This window comes from Catharus ustulatus, chromosome 5 (genome assembly GCF_009819885.2).
Source record: "Catharus ustulatus isolate bCatUst1 chromosome 5, bCatUst1.pri.v2, whole genome shotgun sequence".
Taxonomy (NCBI): Eukaryota; Metazoa; Chordata; class Aves; order Passeriformes; family Turdidae; genus Catharus; species Catharus ustulatus.
The window spans coordinates 36267212-36290182 of record NC_046225.1 but is presented as its reverse complement, the minus strand read 5'-3'; the positions used below and the strand labels follow the sequence as shown (position 1 = coordinate 36290182).

The 22971-nt window shown below is 40.6% G+C and overlaps 2 protein-coding genes across 7 annotated transcripts in view; both read left to right on the top strand.

Annotated features, from left to right (window-relative positions):
- The window catches only part of NEK1 (NIMA related kinase 1), a 60842-nt gene extending 43939 nt beyond the window's left edge, over positions 1-16903 (top strand). The window contains exons 36-38 of one of the 3 annotated variants that reach the window (XM_033059475.2): positions 7718-7749; positions 7920-8058; positions 14856-16903. In XM_033059475.2, coding sequence (XP_032915366.1) covers positions 7718-7749; positions 7920-8003 — 116 coding nt within the window. In that variant the 3' untranslated portion in view covers positions 8004-8058; positions 14856-16903. Of the gene's footprint in view, positions 1-800; positions 4985-7717; positions 7750-7919; positions 8059-14855 lie in introns of those variants that run through there. The other 2 variants (XM_033059474.1, XM_033059476.1) reach the window with 2 other exon arrangements.
- A 1628-nt stretch (positions 16904-18531) lies between these two features.
- Positions 18532-22971, top strand: part of SH3RF1 (SH3 domain containing ring finger 1) — a 96952-nt gene continuing 92512 nt past the window's right edge. The window contains exons 1-2 of one of the 4 annotated variants that reach the window (XM_033060684.1): positions 18532-18617; positions 19899-20381. In XM_033060684.1, coding sequence (XP_032916575.1) covers positions 20001-20381 — 381 coding nt within the window. In that variant the 5' untranslated portion in view covers positions 18532-18617; positions 19899-20000. Of the gene's footprint in view, positions 18629-18835; positions 18953-19214; positions 19343-19898; positions 20382-22971 lie in introns of those variants that run through there. The other 3 variants (XM_033060687.2, XM_033060685.2, XM_033060688.2) reach the window with 3 other exon arrangements.

The following is a 22971-nucleotide window of genomic DNA, read 5'->3' as shown; positions in this document are numbered from 1 at the left end:
TGTCTGAAAAATATTTTTTTCAGGCACATTTTATAGATTTAATGACAGATTTGGAAATACACACCGTGGTAGTTCATTTTTAAGTGTCCAAAAGACTGATGATATAGAATAACAATAAAATGCTTACTCTAGTGTCACCATTTTCTTTTGCTTGCTACTCTGCTTTAAGGATATTTTAAAACTAGTACTATAAGGCTTAAAATTTGCTGAAATGTTGGCATATAAATTATAAACTGTTGTCTGAGTGAATCCTGTTAAAATGAGCTGACTTTCATCTTGAAAAATGCTGATTAACAAGTGGCTATTTTTATTAGATTCAGTTCTAATTCTGTATTTTGCAAATCTATGGTAGCATCCAAAAATGATAAGAAAAAGTAATTCTATACATTTCAGACACTTAAATTAGAAAGTCCCATGCTAATAGGGGTGAATAGAGGACAACTGACAGACAGAAGGATCTTCATGAGCTTCTGTCTCAAAAGCCTTATACTCTTCAAATAATAAATGTTGGGAGAAAAATCTCTGTTGCTGTTTCCTAAGAGGATTTTCGTAACTGAAGCAGGCCACTTGAGGTGCAACTATCTTAAATTCACTAATCCAAGATGACACGATGTTCAGTATTTGTTGTGTAGCACTTTAAGGTAGCTTTGGTCATGGTCACCTCATTGGTGACAGATTTAGTGGATTCTTGTGTTATTGCTCACTTAATCATTTCTAGATTGTTTTGTAACCCTAGCTTGAATTGTGTGTGTGTGGCTCTCTTTTTCACGTTGGCTCTCCCCCTCTTCTACTCTTTACAGGTAATGATGAATAAACCTGACTCAGGAAATTTCTTAGTGCTTACTACATATCAGTGTCTAAAATCTGCACAGCTGAACAACAAATTGTACTGAAGAATGTAACATGAGGCAGGAGAAGCAAGACTTCAAAAAACAATGTTGATTGTATGAAAAAGAGAAAAAACATGCCTTTTAAACTGAGATACCTTTAGAGTTCTCTTGTGTGGATTTGCATATGTGTTCCTTAAATATTAGGCGCCCAAAATTTTAAAAAACCCACACCAACCAAGAACAACAAAAAAAAAAATCAACAAAACCCAAAAATCTCAACAAACCAAACAAAAAACCCTCAAATGAAACAGAGGGTTTCAAAAGAAACAGAGAAAGGAATACCTGTATATATTCTAATACAAAACTGAGACCTAGAATTAAAACAGAATTTCTGCCATATGAACCGATGTGATTGAACAGTTGGAAGCATTACTGTATTGTGGAAATATTCACATCTAGCTATTCACTTACATATTTCAAGTAGTTTTTCTTTACACCTACACAAAGAAATTATTTTGTTTTATTGACCTTCATGGTTGTATTTTAATAGTATCTTAATCCAGTGATCCAGTTCATGCATTTCACTTCTATTGTATTTTAAAGATGAAGGCTTCTGTCACATCTGAAATACCTTGATAGTTTTCCTGAATCAGGGCAAACTGGTACATAAATCATCATTGAAATGTTTGGAGAGGGTTGAGGCTGTAAAATCCATTTGGAGCTAGAATACTCTTTTTTCCAAAATGGTTCTTGTTTTTTTTCTTCTTCTTCTTCCCCTTTCCTATCCCCGTCTCAAAAATCTCAGTTGTTTACCTTTCTTTAATTTTGTAATCTGGTCAATGATGATGTGTTACGTTGTTGAACCGAAAGGGGGAGGCGGTTTCCAGTTTGGCTTTGAAGTCTGAGTGTTCTAGTCATTGTTCCAGTAGCCACCGGGGAATATGAAACATTGCAGAAAATTAAACAAGTGCTGTGTTATACTTCACATCTTCTGGTTCCTGTATTGTATAGCTTAGTTTCCACCACCCTACAAGTAAAACCAGGTTTCTTGACACACATTTTTTTGTTCCTTGTGTCAAAGCAGTACTATACAGAGCAGACATTAGGGATTCTGTTGTTTTCCAGTCATTGTCTCTGCATCAGCTTTACTGGTTTACCCATTGCAGTAAGCCTCTTGTTACGGATTTGGTGAACTGTCAGGCTTCCAAGTGCCCTATTGGAGAAAAATAGGTTTTGTTACTTCTTTTTTTCAGCTACAACCAGTCACAATCTAAAACTGTCAAAAGTTGCTTTTCCACAAAGTAAAAAACAAGTATGTATGTATATATTTATTATTTAAAATGTCAAAATATATACATGATTTTTGTATAATTGTTTTATGGTGTCATTATTAAAATTTTGCCCACTGAAAAGCATTAATTTTTTTAGACAGATACCAAACTTACTTTAGTTCAGCAGTGTCATGGGAATCTGCATTGAGAATAAAATTAATAATAATAATAATTCATTGCCTTTAATAGATTATTCTTTGTATCCTTATTTCTTTGATAAAGACCTCTTACTTCATCTGATGTGAAACTATGATCAGTTGTTGGAAACGGTGTTGCCTCTGGGCTATATTGCTTCTCTTCTTGTTCCCTTTCCTTCTTTAGTTCCTTTTTCTTAACTTCCCACAGTAAACTTTTTACCAGGCTTCTCTTCCATTCCACTTTTCCCTGAATAATCTATTCAGAGAGATGATCTTCATGAGCTATGTTGCTCATGACATTTAGCAAATACACCCTAAAACTCTATTAAAGAATTATTCTGAATTATTTTCCTTTTTCAGGTTTGAGTTTTCAAATCATACCTTGCCCACCTTTTGGAGGAAGGGAGGACTCAAAACCTTTAGATTTAAAATAATATAGAATAACTGTATGGAAACAACAAAATATATATATAACTGGTATATTCTGTCCTCTGTGGTTTTGAATCCCCTTAAGGTGATAGTCTTACTGAAGTTAAGGATTGGGCCGTGTTCACTTCTTTTAAATTGAAGTCGTATCATTAGTGACAGTCTTCACTTTTTATGCAGTGTACTAGCTTGCTTCTGGTGAGGAAAAATGGGCATAATCTTCAGACTGCAAGATTTACAAACAGCTTTTTAATAATTAATCATTTGAAAAATACATGTAGATTGTGGACAGCTTTTCAAGAATAATCTTCAAACATGCCACCTGAGACTGAATATTCTTGAAATCCCTCAAAAACTAACTTAAAACCAACACAGTAAATAAGTTTATCTGCAAAACAGTACTTTCATCTGAAATGTTAAATCCATATTTAACATATTCTATAATGACATCAAGGACAGTGTGGCTGCAAGATATTTCATTGGTCTGTATGCAATTTATTGAAATTAGTTGAGCATTTGGCTTATGTGCATATTACATTCACCTTGAAGAATTTTCTGTTGTAGTTGTAGTAGCAAATTGAGATATGGAATGGTATTTTTCATGCAAAACATATTCTGTGAACTGTATAATACTGATGTCTCTGTCCTCAGACTTGCTTCTTGATCTTCTTGATCTTTGAAACTCTAAGTTCAGTTGAGGAATGTTTTAAAAAACCCAAAACAACCAAGCAAGCAAAAAAACATCAGCAGAAAGGAGTAACAACCTCATCAGTGAGCAGGTTGGAGCTGAACAGGTACAGTACTCTACCCAGAGCACTGATGCCTAAAACCTTTGAGGAACAGCGCCTGAAGAAGCTTTAGCTCTTGAATTTGCTGAACTCTGATGAGTGCATATTTGAAGTTACTACTAGAAGAAACTACAGAAAAAATGTGTTCTCTGGTTGGGTGACATAAACCAAAGCAGAGCACAGGTTTTTCTATAGTCTGGTAAGTGAATGGCTTAAAATCAAGTTTCAGTCTACCACGTTCCTAACAAGGCTCTTTGTGCTCTTGAGAAATCCACGTTATTTATTAGTATTTCTTCAGCTTTTACTGCTTCTCTGTCCCTCTTGCTGTCACTTGAGCGTAAATGCTGTGTTTACTCAAGCACGCATTCTCCACTGGGCTCGTTGATGCGAAGCTTTAAAGCTTTGCCCGAGCTGGTTGGCAAGCGGGGCTGCGGGTGTCGTGCCGCCAGGTGGCAGCGCGGCGCCTGCAGCGTCCCCGCGGCTGCAAAGGCGGGCTGGGGTCCTGCTGGGGAGCGCGGCCAGGCCGAGCGGCAGCAGGTATTCCTAACGCCCTGCAATTTGTTCACTTCCTTGGACAAGGCCGTTTTCTGAAAATGCCCTTAAATACAATTCTTTGTTTGCAAATCTTTACATTCTTTTGCCTAGAGGATAGGAAGATCATAGACTCATGATTACAAGGCCCAACTCCTGGTCCTCAACAACCACGCCGTGTGCCTGAGAGCATTGTCCAAACACTCCTTGAACTCTAGCAGTCACTCTGTAACCACTTCCCTGGGGAGCCTGGTCCAGTGCCCAACCACCCTCTGGGGGGAAAGAACCTTTTTTCTGATGTCCAGCCTAAACCTCCCCTGACACAGCATCAGGCCATTGCCTCGGGTCGCTGGTCACTACAGGGAGATCAGTGGCTACCCCTCCTCTTCCCCTCATGAGGAAGTTGTAACTGCGACGAGGTGTCCCCTCTGTCTCCTTCAGGCTGAACAGACCAAGCGACCTCAGCTACTCCTCATAAGACTTCCCTTCATGGGCCTTCATCATCTTTATAGCCCTGCTTTGGATGCTGTCTAGTAGCTTTATGGCATGGTATCACCCGTTTCCCCAAAGAACCAGATGCAAATTTAAATAAAATGCAACACTTTTAGCACAGTTGAAATATATGGTTGGGCTCTGTATAATTTTCCTCTTTGCCAGAGGCTGGGGTAGAAACAGATCCCGGATTAAATTACTGATTTGACTTCTGTCTCCACTAAAAGCACCACATCAAAGCTCAAATAAAGCTACACTCTACATAATTTTATTAGCTGTGATAAACCAAAGACAAAAATAGAAATTTAACTTTTCAATCCTTTTAAATGTTTTTCTTTTCAGATAACTCTGTGCTTTCTTAAGTCTTATTTTACCATTTGTTCATTCATGAAATATGTAGACTCAAATTCAGCGTGAAATGGAAATAAATGGTTACTGTTCCTAAACTACCTTTTTGCCATTTTTATCTTAGCAGTTTAAATGGAGCAATTTGTATATTTTAAGTAGTAGTTTTAAAACCCATAAAGAGCTTCCTTTAAATTAAATTTGTGTGTTAATGCAATTCACATTTCAGATGCATTTCCAAGTTGATATGTTTTCCAGCTGAGCTGATGAGTTCATCAGTTCAAATTGTAGCACTTAAAATGGTTGGCTTGTGCAAGAATCTTAAAAACACTTCTTCATTAACTAAAGCCTTAATTGAGCTGCTTCCACAAAGATGTATTAATTTACAATAACTTGCGAGACATGAATATATACATATATGTGTGTGTGTATATATATGAGAGTTCATCTGCTACTCCTAAATTGCTTGCATGAGCATCTCTGATCTGGTGCACTCTTCGGGATTTTATTTCCAAGACATTTTTAAAACAAGAGGGGTTTTAGCCAATTCCATCTGCTCTTTTTAACAATACAGTTTAGAGACCTCACAGAGCCAAAGACTCGGAGAGTTTTTCTCACGTGAGCTGCACAACACAAGCCAAAGTCATGGGCAGGTTGCAGAGTGGGAAAGCTCCAGCAATGTAGGATTTGTTTAGTTTTGGAATGGCTGTGACAGTTTTTTCGCAAGTCACCCCTGAGGCTGACTGTATCGAGTGTGAGGCTGGGGCGTTGCATGATTCACTTCTGCTTGGCTGATGGATGTTCCCTTAAGGACTGTAGTCAGCCAGGGAAAAGTACAGTTCCTATTTAAATAGGACTGTGGCTTGAGCTGATGCAGACATGCTCTGAGGAGAAAAGAACCAATCAGGTCTTTGACATACCCTAACTTTTGCTGTATTCTGCACACAGTCCTGACAGTAATCTCTCCCCTAGGGGAAGGGATGAAGTATGCATTTTGACTGTGTCCTTGATATAGAATAAAACTTCCCTAAATTCAAATTTAAGGCCAAAAGACTATAGTTCTATCTCTCTTAAAAAGTTTTAAATCTCAAGTAAAACTTCAGGGATGCCATACTTTCCTCCTATTGGCTTCCCCATCAGCAATCAAATGTTCTTACTGTTGTTTGTTTTATTGCTGCTACAGCTATTCTGAATGCTATCAGAGAAGTTTTGCAAAATTAAGGTATGCAGCCTTTTTCTGAAGGGGTTGATTTGATACGGATACAGAAAGAACAGAAAACCTGAGGTGCCGTTAATGATGAGCCACAACTCTGTCTATTGTGGAGTTCTACCAACTTAAGTCCTGCTTAAAACTGCTTTTTATAAACTGGTGTAGCTGTTGTATTTCCTCTAAATTCTGTTTCTTCCTTTGTGTGGAAGTGTTTAAGAAAAGACTGGACATGGCACTTAGTGCCATGGCCTAGATGACATGGTGATACTCAAAGGTTGGACTCAAGGATCTCAAGGTCTTTTCTAACCTCATTTATTCTGGGAGTCTGTAACAATTCTTAATGAAGATGTCTGAAAGATAGAAATAAAATGCAAGTAATTTGCCATAATTTTAGCACATTTAATTGATCCTTTCCCACTGACATTAATTTTGATAACTTACATAGCCGTTTGGAGTATTTTGATCCTCTTCTTTAAACATTGTAAGAGGAGCCTAAAAGATGAAGTCTATGACAGCTGAGTTTCTCAATAGAGTATATTTGGACATAACATTGGACATACTTTTATGTCTTTAAATTATAAGAAATATTAGTATACATTTTTTTTTTTTACTCAATAGTTTTAAGCCTTACTTAGTAGACTGTATTTATTATTGCATATATGAGAATTATTTCAATGGCACTAAAATATCCCTAATGTGATTTTTAGCTTAATAATACAGCGCTTTTTTTCCAGCTGTGGAAAACCCTGATTTCACTAACCTCTATATTCAGTTCCACTGTGGTCTTTAGTGCATCAGTTAATGATCACAGTGCCCTGAATAACTTAACTCACTGTATTCACTTAATACTGCTTTGTCACCTTTCCTCAAACAACCGCTACTGCTTTCTCTACACTGGACAATCCTCTTTGACCAGAAACTTCAGCAAATTCTGACTCCACAGGCCATGAGGTCAAACATTGCCAGGTGGGAAAAGAAGGTTCAGTCCTGGCTCACAACCTTTAACAATGCAATGATACTGTAGTAACTCCCACTATGTAACTGTACATAACAATAGTGGAGCATGGATGAGCACTGTCCTAAGGCCTCCTTCCTCCCAGTAAAATGAAAGAAAGCTTGAGTCAGATCCCATTGTGATTTGTTAAGCTTCTCTTGTTCACCATAGTCTGTTCTTTCCCTCTGCTGATGATTATCAGGACCAGCAGAAGGAAATCTTTGCCCACCCTCATGCTTGGGCACGAAGCAGAGTGTCATTGATTAAACTGCTGAGAAAATGAGTGTGAGCCAAGCCACCAGACTTTGAGATGCAGTTACTGAGGAACACATCTTCCATTTTGCTTATTCTGCTACAGTGAACACAATCTCCATCAGAAGGATGGGATGTAACAGATGGAGCTATAACTTAAACCACTTTGTAACAGTTCCTAAAGCTCATCTGTCAAGGATGGTGCCAGACTGCTTGTGCAGTGTTAGTAAGAGAAATTTATGTATGAGCATACAATGTGAAATAGGCCTGCTGAGGAGCAAAAGCTGTGTAGCCTATAGTGTGTTTATCTTGCATTAATCAAGTTGTAATGTATTTACTTAACACTATTTTTGTTTTCACTTGCTGGCAAAATCCCCACAGATGTTTTATTCTGCCTTACAGCAGTTAAAAAGGTGAGAAATGTATAACTGAAATAATTTACTAATTGTGTGATTTCCTGGATTATCATACAATAAACCATGGGGGCTTGTTAGAGGATCACACTAATCCATAGTATGACACAGGTCACATCACTCCCACAGTCACTAGTTTTAACAAAGCTATCTCTGACACTTCAACTCAGGTATTTTCAGCTGAAATTCAGAAGACTTGCAAGCCTGTAGATGTGGGGTATCCCTTGTCTCTCCATTCTGCATTTCTGTCTTAGCGATGTCTGAAGAATATGCTCCTCACAGCTACGCTGATAGTCATGGAAATTGCAGGTACCTCATTTCTGGAAATCTTGATGCTTTTGCAGCCTTAGGGAACTGTATTTTCTTGCCACAGGATAACAGAGAGGTCAGAAGGTTTTGTGATCCTTGGCTAGAAGACTGTGTAGAATAATAGAATGAACTGGGGAAAAAATACACTGAAAGAAAGCATCTGGAAGTTTTTGTGCATACTAGGCAATACATTCTACACTAATTTTCTGTGGCTAAGTTTACTGTTACTGAGGCCTAGAAGTAGCCAAATAAAACAGCAGGGAAGCCTATTCTATGTTTCTTGCCTCCATTTCTCACTAACATTTGCTCACTCCCTCTTCCAATGGAAGCTGGGGGAAAGTGCCAAGTACAGCACTAATGACACAAAGAAAAATACTGAAGGAAGCAGCATAGAGGCCATGGTTTCAATCACTCTCCCTCCCTTGCCGAGGAGAATTTCAGTGACCTCTTGACATCTCACATGGGAAACTTTAAATTGACAAGAGTATTTACCAAGAAAATACAAAAAAAAAAGGGCATATTGTTTCTGACTTAATCCTCCTAAAGTCAATGCAAGTGAATTAAGGTACCCGGAGCAACTATAATGCACTAACCTTAATCTTGATGGCTGGCTATGTGAATGTGTATCAGGACTGACTAAAAACCACTTCCATGCACTCACTAATAGTCACTGGGGAAACTGAAAATAAAAATGCCAAAAATTAAGTTACAACTTGTTCCTGAATTGTACTGGTATATTGGTTAAAACTAATATGTTTCATGTTATACAACACTACCTAGAGTCAAAACATTAATTTGTCCTATGAAAACAAAGGGGAAGGCATTTCAGGTTCATTATAAACTGATTGGCTATTCTGCCATGTTCTGCTGTGGTAAGCTACTCAAGAATGATAGTTGTGACTCTTGGAAAATATTTTGGCTTTATTACATGCCATTGCCAATTTTTCCTCTGAAATCTGATCATGAGGAATAGAGAGATATGAGAGTATGTTGCACCTCAAGTGTCTCCATACCATACTACCCCACAGCCAGAGAATACAGTAATTTCACGACCACAAGGCGCACCGGGCTATAAGGTGCACCCCCCGGGAGTCGGCAAATTTTGCAACTTTGTAGATCATATAAGGCACACCGGACTATAAGGCTCACTTTTTTTTTGCAGCAAGGCTCCGCCTCCAGCTCCCTCAGCGTGGTTGCTGGCTGAGGCCCCGCCTCAACCCGGCAGCCATGGGCCCCTGGGCCCGCCTGTACCCGGTGGGGCCAAGCTATGCCTACCGCTGCTCGGCCCCGCCTTCCCGGGGCTGGGGCATGCCCACCACTGCTCCGTGCCGCCTCCACGGGGCCAGAGCACGCCTGCCGGGGCACCACGGGCCCCCAGGCCCCCTGCACCCAGCAGCCCCGGACCCACGGCCCCGCCTCCACCCAGCAGCCACGGCCCTGCCAGCTCCCCCCGCAGCTCACAGCTCACACTTCCGGGTTGGCAAATTTCCAAACTTTTGCCCATATATAAGGCGCACTGGACTATAAGGCACACTTCCGGGTTCAGGTGAAAATTTTAGTCAAAAGGGTGTGCCTTATAGTCATGAAATTACTGTACATTTTCTGCCCAGCAACACTTGCTGGTCATTATTAACTCTAAACCTGCTTGTTAACAGTAGGATTAATAGTAGGACTAATTCTATTCCAGGAGACAGGTTGCTAAATGGGAGATCTGTAGTTTAGTACTAGGAATTGTTCCTTTGCTTTCTCCCAGCATATTATTTAATTGAACCTGTAGAGATAAATGCATCTGTGCCATCTTGTTTGTCTTACCTTCTCTTCGCTTTCCAGTCTTTTTTGCCACAAGTTGCCAAGTCTTCCATGTATAAGGTTACTGCCTTCATGTTCCCTATGCCTGTCATATAGAAAAGGATCAGCACAATAAATCCCATAAATAAGAATGCTTCCAGAAGATAATACCAGAAAAAATGCTCACCAATGTGAATTAGTATGCAGGAAAAGACCTAGCATAGGCCATTTGCTGACAGTTCTTTAGAGCACAGCTGCCTTAGCTATATATAAGGACTATGACATGGATTAAAAATACATCAGTTTTTTAGCACAGATGTGGCCTTAGAGAAGAATTGTGGTAGAACTGCATTACCAGTTTGCAGGGTTTTGGCACACTTACCCATTGTCAGTGCCCCAGTCCATCCACACACAGAGTTGCTGTTTGCATTTTCTGGGACACGTGGGAAAACATTACTTGAAAATGGATTTGAATATAGCTCATATAAAGTGTCTATTTAAGAGGTATTTAAGGGCTGATTCTTAGCTGGGGGATGGAATCCAGCTGCCTGTTTTCTTTGGCCCCAAAAGCCAGTTTCATGTGATTTACATTTTCAAAGCTGACTTCACAATGGAAGAGCTTGAGGCTTGTTTTTGAGTCCTGGCATGGTTTTTTGGGGGTTGGGGTTTCTTTTCGGTGGTGGGGGCATGCTAGTGAGTAAATATTTTACAGCCCACATTCCTAGTTCTACAAAATCCGTGACTCCAGGCTGTGGGACAATGTAAGTAAGCACAAAGGCTGGAATTTATTGCTAGTAATGATCTACGAGATAAGATTTTTCAGCTAAGCCAGTGCAGAGCTCTCTTGCCAGATGTGTGGGAGTGAAAGTGACACAAATCTTAAAAAAAAAAAAACAAAAAGAGAAATCTTTGTGATTATATAGCCTCGTAGCACTAGCAGCCTCAGAGAATTCATTTTGTGTCTCAATGTCCTTATTGACTTAGAAGCCAAGTCTCAAGCTTTATGAAAGAAATCCAAAGTAGTGCCATGAATGCTCCATAAATTTATCTCACTTCCTTAATCTTATTTTGAACAAAGATAGTTTTGGAGTCTGTTTTCCTACATTCCTCTGTTTATAAAGAACTGTGGTAGCAGAATGATAGTCATTCTGCAAAAAATCATTGGGGATCTTGTCCCTTTATTCTCTTACTTTCATCCCAGTGTAATTCAAAACTTTCCTTCAGAGTCAAACTACATCATAAATCCTTGCTTTTTGCTTCCAAGATATCATGGACAAAAGCATGGTATATGGCTGGTACACTGATCACATCCAAACCTCTACCTGCATCCTTTCACAAGCGTACCAGGAAATGCAGAGAACCAAAGCTGTAAAGGAGCTCCTGTACCTTTCAGAAAATCAAGAGGCCTAATTTTTGCTAATGGGGCTGCAACTTTCCTTGGAGCTGTGGGTACATTCCAAAAAGGAATACTAAAGTCAAAGAAAATGCTTTCCAAGGATACTGCTTTGACTAGTTTGGAATTGAAATGGTAGTGCACTTTAAATGCTGTAATGCATTTTAATTTTTATATCCTAGTACACAAATTCTTACACAACCTATTTCATCACTTATGTATGACACCACGGCAGAACTGTTCAAGTGTGGCAGACAGTAAACATGCTGATAATCCTACTTGCCTGTCACAAAAGTGCCCAGTAGGCACTTTTAGTAAGAAAATACAATTTTAGGGAAATAAATCTCTCTGAAGAAAAATCCAGCTGTGCATGCTTTTAAGACCTAACAGGACAACTTTGGTTTTTTTTTGGCAAACTATCAAACTGTTGCAGCACTTGAAATTCTAAAATAACCTAGTTTAGAATTTAATCTTCTTGTAGATTTTGCTGAAAAAACACATGAATTCCATGAAATTCATGAATCCATGAATCACGAATCCATGTGACATGGAAGATGTCTCATATTTATCCTGGAGCATCTTACCAATCCCTGCTCCTAAGTCTGAGAGTGGAACACAGTACAGACTCTTCTGGGACAAAATCCAAACCAACTCTCTGCAGAAAAGCTGTAGGTGAAAGGATTACGGTACTTTTCAACAGATTGCCTGATTTGGACAGTAGGAGGAACTGCAGGACTCATCATAAAACAACACAAACCACACTACAAATACATTATTGCTACACATTTGTCACACTTTAGCTTTCATGACCACAAAAGCATAAGTGGTTTTGAAGAGTTATGCCTCTGCAAATGCACTTCCAATAACTTCTCCTGGAATAAGACACTTTGGATAAGGTGTTTGTTAAGACCTGCAGAAATTTCTGAATTTTCATTATGTTATCATGCAGTTACCCAAAGGAGAAATACAATCCTTTACATCACCTGTTGTTGAGCCTATGCTCTGGCTGGACATGAAAATTTCTTATCTAGAAAGACTGAAAAGATTGCTTAATATGCTTTAAAGATTTATTTTTCGTGAAAAGGTGAATAGACCTGAGGTTCCACCCTGTTACTGACTGGAGGATGCTAAGACTTTGGCCATGGATGTTTGTTCTTGGAAGATTAATTTGACTGAAGGACCTCCTTAATAAAATAGCACAGTATTGTGAATTCTTCCCTGTACGTGAAACTTACTGACTAGCTTTGTCTTCTCACAGGATTTTAGAGCGTGAAGCCGTAGTGTGTTTCTGGAAATACATGTTTTTAATTTTTTTTTTTCCCCACAAGAAAGATACGTGCTAAGTATCCAGTCTCCAGACATTTGGCTTCTTTCAAATACTTTGGTAATGAGGTGTGGTAATGAAGACTAAGTAAACTACTTTGATGAACGTTGAATATCCTCCATGATATTTTTTGCTTATTTATAAAGAAGAATTGTTTGGGCCCTGCAACTCACCTGTGTGTTTGAACACATTTGGGTGTCCAAAGCTCCAAACACTTGCCACAGTGTTCCTCAAAGATAAAACTGGACTTTAGTCATTCCAGCTCATTGTCACTGGAAGTGGTTTATTGCAGTTCTGCCTGATCTCAGTCTAGAGTCAGTAACATGATAATTTTACTTCAATATTTATATGATTATTGGTTTACTGTTCATATGAAAGAGCTTTACCTTGTGACTGGAATGCAGCCTTTGGAAGTGGGAAAATACTAATAGCTTTTTAATAGCTTACAATTTGCTAACAATATAGCAAACTATTAAAACAACATGTAAGCATTCCAAAATGTCTAGGGCAGTCAATAATTCTAAAACTACATCCTGAATAACTTACAGTTCTTTGGGAGACCAGACCTTAATGGGCCTGCGAGATACCTAAAGCAGGACTGAACACATAATCTGGTATGCTCTGTTCCCACCAGAATCACCCCTGTGGAGAGAGCACTAATTCTAAAGGGGCAAATAAGAGTTAGGACCAACTCTGCAGCCTCACAGATTAGGTCTGTAGCTTGTTAGCTGTATGTAAGGAAGGAAAAAGATATTCTGATTGTGGAATAAACTTATTAAGAATGGATTCTAACACTTCTGCTCCTCTTCTAAAATCTTCACAGCTGTACCATCTAGATTGATTTCTTTAAACGTGATTCTCCTATGTTTTTCCTTATTTGTAGTAAGGACAAATTAAAACTTGCTGGTTAATGAGATGCAGGCACAATGTTCCCAACATCATAATGAACATTTAAATCAAGTTCCTGAGCAATTACGTAACCCAACATCTTACTGCATTCTATAGGGTACAGCACTGAATGATGCAGCTAGGTTATGGGGATCATAAGCACCCATAAGGCCAGTGTTTTCCTGTGACTAACTTAGTGGGAATGTCTTCTAACAAAAGGCTCACCCAAACACTAAGAACTTGTAACATTCTTTAATTCCACAGACACTTTTTGTATTGCACATTTCCTCCCTGTGATTCAAGTTATTGCAGTAGCAGCAATACGTATGAAGTTGCAATCCCAGATCCACCTTATCAGCGAGAGCCAGTTTACAGCATGAATACACAAATGATGCTGCACTCAAGAAAGCTGGATGCCTAGAACACAGAATAAAGATGTGCTTTCAGTGTATTTTGGCTTCTAATTTTACAACTCATTTCTCCCAACTCCTCACAAATAGCAGACCAGCAGGGATCCTTCTAGCAGGATGCAAAAGCCTTGGAAGTACATTTGTCATTGATGTAGTTAGAACTAGTTCACAATGCAGAAACTGCCTTAAGGATAGCACAAAACTCAGTTTGCCAGCAAACCAACTGGATCAGTATCAACCATGCTGAGCTCCTTGCTGCTGGAATTCTTGCCAACAGTAACTGAGCTAGGTAATTTAAAGCTGGTACTAACTGTAAAACTCTCAAAAAGCCAAGATACCAAAGTAAAACCAAACTGCAATCCCCCCTTAGCTCCCTGAAAAAAAGACCCTGAAAACAAAACCACAAAAAAAAAAAAAAATTGACTCTTTAGTGAATAAGGAATGAAGCAATTGAAGAACATCTTTGACCATTTCCACCAGAGACCAAAAGTTAGCCATGGGCTAACATCCTTCATGACATGCTGTACTTGCCAATGTAAAGCCAGCAAGATCAGTGTGGCCATCAGCAGTATACTCTCACTAAAGGGATGGCATGGTCCTTGAAAAGGGGTTGCCACCATATCTCCAGGGGTCATTTTACAAAGAAATAAGATTAACCTTTTTGGTGCTTGAGATCTATATTGCATGAGAAACATAGGCTAATGTGGACATTACAAATGAAAAAACATCATCCTTTCTGGCTAAATTAAAAAAAAAACTTTAAAAATATTTTAGTACAAAAATATAGCTCAAAACATAAACATGCTTCAAAACATAAAATGAATTCAGACTATGACTGCTGCCACAAGACACTGTTGTGTTTTCTTTCTGATAGGACATAACACCTCTTGTTCCATGAGTCTTATTATGTTTGAGCCTTTTGCAGTTATCTGAAGACTTTCAGGATGGAATTCACAAATAAATTAATTATGCCTTCATATGTTTATTCTTGCAGGCCTGCATTGATCTACATGGCACTCAGTTTTGTTTTATTACTCTAAATATATATATAGTGCTAACATGATTTTTTCAGGCACATGGATTATCCTTGCTGTCAAGGGTAACAATCTTCAGAGACATTCTGCAGGATTAGAATGAAGATTGAACCTGGTGTTGTTCTGTAGTGCATTGGTGTATTTAGAGCATTAATTACCAAATGTTTTTATGTTGAAAAATATGTAATTCTGGAATATCCCATACTACTTATCCATTAAATTTCCTAAGAAACTAGATGCAGATGACTATAGAGTTCATATCTTCCCAGTAATTCATTGGCAAAACCTGATGGAATATCTAGAAAGATGAAGATTCTAGAGGTTTCATAGAAAACAGTGGTCATATTAAAAAAATCATCTAATATCGAATGTTTGTCCCACAGCAAAGGATGCAGCAGATGTTGTTCTCTCTTCTTGTCAGCTGCCAATGTATCAATTAACCAGTGTTGCTTAAAGCCAGGCACAGTATAGACTGTCTCACATTTTAAAGACAGAGGAAAAACTAAGGGTACTTGGAAATGTGCCAGAAACAGAAATTATTGCTGTAAGTGTTAGTTAAAATAAGAAGTGTCACTGTTTCAAAAGAGTGGACTGAAGACATGGGGAGAGGCCTTTAGGCTGTTTGGCCCAGGGAAGCAAAATAAGGTATTGGAGAAAGAGAAGGAATGCAGAGAACACAGTAGGTTTATTGCACTAAGAATGCTGACACAGAAAAAATGAAAGAAAAAGGTGTTACTAGTTCTTTCTGCTACTGACATTGTCTTTTGCTGTTCTTCCTATTGTCCTTTGCTTCTTCCTTTACTCAACAGCTTCCAGATGAAAAGAAACAACATCTATTGGAGGGGAAAAAAAACCTGTGCCTGAAACCCAGTGACATAAGTACAATTCGTGACACCAAAAATGTGTAAAATATAAATATTAATAGACATTATAATTGTAGCAGTCCAGGTGGTTGAGTAACCAGAGGGCCTCATCTTTCAAATCAGTCTTTTTAAAGGGATTTTTGCCCTTTGCATCATGTACTTAGTAAAAACTGTACAAGGAACTAATGATCTGTACATAAGGTTGGGATGATTTCAAGAAGTGAGGTTTTCTCACATAAAAATGTCCAAAGAGTGCAATTCCCTGTTTATGGCTGGTAGCAAGAAAGAATAAATGCTTAAATGTAACAGCAGTTCTGTTCCTTTCAGTCCCGGCACCAGAGTATTCCAGCCTCTTTGAGTCAAACACTTCATGCGTAAGAAGGCAGTGGCATACATCTGTACACACCCCCACATTTTTTTACATGGATCATAATTGTTTGAAAATTAACTACAGCTACTGCTCAGGAAGTAACATATTTACCTGATACTCTACAGAGTGTTTACTACTTTGGTTTGTATTCCATAATGCATTTAGTATTTTACAGACTTTACATAAAACACTATCAAAGACCAGCCCTGATAAAGGGGTAATCTTTTTATCCTGCTACCCTGAACTTTCATCTTGCTTCCCTGGTGCACCACTTGTGTTGTAAATTCCTTTACTGTTTTAATAGATATTTTACATTCCTTGGGGAGCAAACTAAGTTTAGACAACAGTAATTGTCTTGCTTACAAAACTATGCTAGAAAGGCTGGCACATTATTACCGTGAGATCTTTTGAAGAAGCTGTATCCAAAAGTGAAACCCAATTGTGAGATGAGACTTTGTTTAGATTCAACAAGTCTGTGTTTCAAATGTACTAATTATCCCTTTTTTTCTGCAGCAACAGCACTGACATGGCAAGATAGAGGACTACTATGAGACATAGGAATATTCTTACGTATCAGATGTTTATACCCTTCTATTTATGTTACGATACTCCATGGAAAGCACAGACATAGACCAGAAATCCATCTGTATCAGTTTTCCTAAACTCCAGAATTCATGGGGGAGGAAACTTTCTTTCTTAATGAACTGTACATATTTAGCAGCTTCAATATTTCCACTACTATGACTGAAAATTAACATAAAATATTAGAGATGCAGTGTGAGTACTTATTCGGAAATCCTAATAATCACAGTATATAATTACTGTTGGAAACAACCAACTTAGCATATCTAGAAAAAAAGACAGAAAATCCTGTCACACTATCAGCTTATCCAAACCTACACAATCCATGCATGAAAAAGAAAAAAGAAGGCAGCATTTTATACACAGAATTCAGTAAATATGACAGCAAATTTAAACTTATAGAATATCCTGAATTGATCCACAAGGATCAAGTCCAGCTCGTGACCCTGCATGGGACAGCCCAAGAATCACACCACGTTCCTGAGAGCCTTGTCCAAATGCTTCTTGAACTCAGTCAGTCTTTTGTGGTGACCATTTCTCTGGGGAGCCTGTTCCACTGCCCAGTCACCCTCTGGGTGAAGAAACTTTCCCTAGTATCCAACCTAAACCTCTCCTGACACAGTTTCATACCATTTCTTAGGGTCAACTTGAAAGCTAGAACTACACACAAGCTGTTGGATTGCTTCCTTTTTGAGTTGAAGTTGGCAAGATGAATAACTGGAACTTTAGTATTTGTCTAGCTTTTTCATCACCCATAGACAAGGGGGTCTCGTTTGATTTAAAACGAGCAGGCTTTAACTCCTTTTTGTTTCATGATAATTTGTTTGTATCATAGGGTTTATTTCTTCCTTAATTCCCAGCCTCGTAGAGAGGTACATCACACAAAACACCCCATAAGCAAGTGCATCATCTCCCGAACCCAGAGGTGTGTGGTTGTGTGTATGTGGAAGGAGCGTGTGAAGAGAGGCACTCACCAATTTTCTGTCATCATTTATTTAATGAAGCAGTCCTATCATAGAACCGTTTAATTTGGAACAGACCTCTTAAGATCACCGAGCCCAACTTAATCTAGCAATGCCAAGTCCAGCGCTAACCATGCCCACGGACACGCTGCACTCGACCTTAGCACAAGCGTGCTGCGAGGGCCCGAGGGAGCAAGCCGCACCCGAGGGCAGCGATGGACGTGACACGGCAGCCCCGTCTCCTTCCCTGCCCAGCCCGGCGGCGCTGACCTCCCTGAGCGGGAGCCGCCGGAGCTGCTGGAGCACAGTCGGGGAGGCTCAGGGAGGGTCCCCCGTGCCGCATGAGAAGTCTCCTTGGGCGGGCCGCCGCGGGCTCCGGGTACTCCGCTCCTCCTTCTGTTGGGCCTGGCAGCCGCAGGCCGGCGCTCCGGGTATGACTTATCACAGACAGCGAGCGGGAGCAGCCCGGCGAGGAGCGAGAGATCACCCACCCTCGCTCCCTCCCTCCGTCCCTCCTCCTCGCTCATCACCGCCCCTGCGAAGACGGCGGCAGCCCCAGGTGCCCGTCCGGGCTGCCCCCAACGCACAAGGCGGGGAAAAGCGCCTTCCCCTGTCCCAGGAGGCCGCTTGCGCTCTCCCACCGCCCCAGCCACTGCCCGAGGCACCTAGCGAGGTGGGCACGGTGGGGATGGCAGGCAGGACGAGCCGGCCCCGCCGCCCGTCCCCGCCCACGAGGGGCGGTGCTGCCACTGGGCACCCGCCGGGCCCGCCCCCGCTCCCTGCCCGCGGCCCCTCGGCGGGGCGGTGCCGCCCCTCGCGTCAGCGGCCCCTGCGCGGCGGGGCGGGGAGGGCGCGGGAGTCTCGGCGCTGCCGCGGCGGGAGAGGCAGCGGTGGGGCCGGCGGCGGCTTCTCACGGGAACAAAGCGGGGGCGGCGCGGCCACACGGTGAGAGCCGGGTGAGGACCGGGGAGGGGGCGGCGCTCGAGCTCCCCGGGGACCCCTGCGTCCCCGAGGGGCGGTTCGGCGCGGCGGAGGGGCCGCGGGCCCGACCCCTCCCTCTCTCCCTCTGTCCAGCGCCTTAGGGCGGGGTGACAGGGCCGTGCCCCCTCCCGCCCCCGCCTCCCAGGGAGAACGTCCCCGCTCGCCCCTGTCCCCGCAGGGACCCTTGCACGCCGCCGCCGCGGCGTCCGCCCCCCTGCGGGTCGCTGTTCCCCCGGGCAGCAGGGGGAATATAAAGCAGTGGAGCGGGGAGGTGGTCCGGGCGCTGAGCCCGAGAGCAGGTAGGTGCGGGACGAGAGCCGGGGGAGCCTCTCCCGCAGGCGGCTGCGGGGGTGCGGGGAGGCGCTCAACTTCGCCCGGCGCTGGGCACTGCCGAGGTTAGCAAGCCTTTTTCTGCCTGTGAAGCATCCTGGTGTGACTTTTCTCAGGATGTTTTTTTTTGGGGGAGGGTTCTTTAGCAGTGTTTGTTTTTCCCCCCTCCCTTTCCCAGTCCCTCGCTACTTAGGCTGGAGCTGGCTGGGGGCTCGCCCCTGCCTCTGTGGCTGCATACGCAGCGCTCGTGTTGTCCTGCGATATGGCAGTAGCACTTCCTGCTGTAAATCACTTCGCGATAGTTTTGGAAGCGCTTCTTAAAGGCGGCACTGTAATGACCCCTCTTGTCAGTGCTTGCGGTAAGCTTAAAACCTTGTGAGCTGGAGGCTATTTTCAAGGCTGAGCTGTGTAATGTGCTGCAGTAGTTTTCTTAGAAAGGATAGAAATGTAGTTCACTGTTGGCTTGGTGTTAAGGTAAATATGATTCCCCTTCCTATGCTGTGTTGGTGTAGGCTGTGTGATTTTGGACACCGTGTAGTTACCTTTGCCATCTTGTGAAATGTCTCAATTATTCAGAGATGTATTAAGAACTATGAGAAGTAAGCTTTATTATACCACTGTAGTGGGCATAGTTCTTTGTTCTGGAATAATCTGAGAAAGTAAAATCAGTCAGACTGAAATTTATGGGGACTTGAATTTATAAACCTTAGTTGTTAGCATTTGTTAAAATATCTTAAATAAACACATACATTAATGTAGATTGCGATTGCTGTATTCATGTTTCATTTATTGAAAATATCTACTGAATCAGTCTAGTGATCTCTTAATTTGCTCTTTATATGAACATTGTCATATAAAGTGGTCTTGCTTACTTTTCCCAGCTTATTAATGGCTTTTTTCCTCAAAACATTTTAGAGCACGGTCAGAGGAGGAATGGATGTAACATGATACCGTTGCAGCGCTCAAAACACACAAATTCTGCAAAGATTTGTTATTTCATTAAGTAATACAAGGAAAATGGATGAATCGGCTTTGCTGGATCTGTTGGAGTGTCCTGTTTGCTTGGAACGCCTTGATGCTTCTGCGAAAGTCCTGCCTTGCCAGCACACGTTCTGTAAACGCTGCCTGCTGGGCATTGTGAGCTCTCGCAATGAGCTGCGATGTCCCGAGTGCCGGACTTTAGTGGACTGCGGTGTTGACGAACTCCCCAGTAATATTTTGCTTGTTAGACTACTGGATGGCATCAAACAGAGGCCTCGAAAACCCGGCGCTGGGACTGCTGGCACAAACGCTGCAAGGGTCCCCATCAACACTGTAGCTAATTGTGGATCAAAGGACCTGCAGAGCTCGCAGGTTGCACAGCAGCAAAGGGTGCAAGCACGGAGCCCTCCTGTTAGGGTAAGGACCACGTGGTGACAGTATTTTGTTGCATTCCTGTCTTTTCCTGCACCATTTCGAAACGGTTGATGGCCTCTGCTTTCGGATAAGGGCAGATAGTTAATTCAGCAAAACAATGTGATTTTGAGAATTTCTGTAGATTTCTGGCAAGGTCAGCATTGGTTTAATGTTATGTAAATACTAACAATGCTTCCTTATTAAAACTCGGCTTTTGAGGCAAGAAGAAGAAGAAATCCATAACTGTCCAATTCAAAGACAATCAAATAGAGCAAGGTAATTTATGTGGAAAGCTTAAGTTAAGTTATTGTTAAGGATAGAGGTCTTGTGAAGAACATTTGAAACTGTTTTTGATTTGTGTACTGCAAGACTAGAAATATCATTTTGGCTCATGCATTTTCTGAAATGATTCTTACAATCAGTAAATTTCCTTTAAGTTAGACATAATAAATGCTAAACATGAGCAGAGAAGTTTTGCCACTGGCTTCTAAGTATCTAAATTTTTACTTTTTTTCCTTTGAAAAGAAATTTTTGAATTCCTGCAATCTGCTAAGTTATTTGCACTCTTAGTCCTCATTGTTTCTTTATTAGTTTTTCCTTGAGTATTTCTTCCTAGGCAATTTGGAAGTTCTGTATATCATGATGGGAAGACGTTGCCTTCTTTATATACTCTAGTTCCTTCCTAAGACCTAAGCAACCTGTAGAGTCTGCCTTATAATCAAGACTCAGTAGCCTCATTTATGATTATTCATTCTAGAACTTGTGTCAGGAAATGTAATTTTATGAGATGACAGACCTTGCTCTGTTTTATCTGAAGACAAAGCAGATCAGCTTTTCTGAAAGATTTTGCTGCTCAGTTTGTTTGAGTTCCTGTGTTTAAAGTGGAGTTTCTGATTGGTTTGGGTAGTCTCTGTCTTGTGGAGTTTATTCGATTTTTATGACATGTTATAAGGAATGTATTTTTGGCAGGAACTAGTCTTTATTTTGAAGTGTATCTGAATTATTTCGTTTACATACCCAGTGAAGGAAGCCTAGTACTGACTTTCCTCAATTGTACTTGACATGATTTGAATCTCTCCAAAAGATCTTAGATACACCTCTTAAGTTTACATAACGATTTAAAATACAGTTGTTTTTCCATTAGGTGATACTGCTTTCTCTGCTTGTTAGAGATCTCATTGGGTTCTTTAGAATATAGAAATTATAATTATCAACTCACTTCCTGGTAATGAGTTTTGGTTTGTATATATATTAATTGGTGAGGAGAGAAGGTGATCTGTGGGGTTTTCTGTTTGTGGTTTCTTTTTGTGTTTTTGGTGAGTTTTCTTTCCAGGTCGTAGTATCCTTAAAAAGTGCTGCAAAGAAGCATCAGCAGTATCAAAACCAGTCTGGTCTTCTCTATAACTTTAGGATATCATGATGCCTTGTATTTACAAATGCTCTTCAACTGAAAACAAAAAAACTTAAAATTTGTTTATATATTTTTGTGTTGGCCTTTCTAAATAACTGTGTATTTTCAGAGACTGCTTCTCCTCCAAAAAGTTTTCCAGTGCAGCACTGCACATGAAGGACTGTACTTCAGAGTTTCTCAAAGCTTTATTAGGCAAAATAGGTTGAATATGGAATATTTTCTCTCTTTTTTAAAATGTTCTATAATATGCTATTTTGCAACATTTGCATCTCCAGATATTGTGTAGAGTAGAAAGTGATAACACATGGAAGTTTACTTCAGCTTATGCTGTACCATGTGTCATTAAAACTGTGACCATATGCATTCCTCATGCAATTAACTGAGACTCATTGTATATTAGTGGTAGTTTTCAGTGTTTTACAGTAAGTCTTACTCCATCTTTGGTTTTGGAATTTCAGAGACATTCCTGTGCCTTCTTTCCTTTGGGAGACAGGGAAAAATGATGATCTCATCATTTGTCCACTTTGTTCAGAGCCTTTTTTACTAGGACGCCAGTACTTCTATGAACATGAACCAACCTTGATGGATAAGAAGGTGGAGATAAGAACTACTTTTCCATTTTCTATATGAAAAGTGGTTTTGAAAAAAAAAAAGGTCCAGAAAGCAAAATGCTGCTTTAATGGTCAGTGTTGAAATGAATGCCCTATTTGTTTTGCTAACTCTAACATAAAGATGCTTGCAAATACAGTTCCACCCTGGGAATTGAAGAGGAAAATCTGTTTCTAGATGAGTGGCAGAGTCAGATTTCCTAAACTAATTTTGCTGAAGGGGAACTAGTAAATGAAAGTTGCTGTTCAGTTAAATGAAGTGAATGTGGATGAAGGCTGTCAAGTCATAAACATTCTGCTTATACCCTGAAGTAATACTAAGCTCATAAATGCCCTTTCAGAGAATACCATAATTTTCAGAAAAGGTTAATACAGCATGTACTGCCGCATGATTTCCTGAACTGTATCAATGACTGTGGAGTGGCCAGCCCTGTAATTGCACAGTATATTGCATTCTCTTTATGTATGTGGTGACACATGGCAATAAACAAACAAATGGTTCCTTGAGTCTTAAAACTAATGAAGCTGGGTGGGTGGTGGGGATTAATAAATCTTGTGCCTAGTGTCTCCCTCA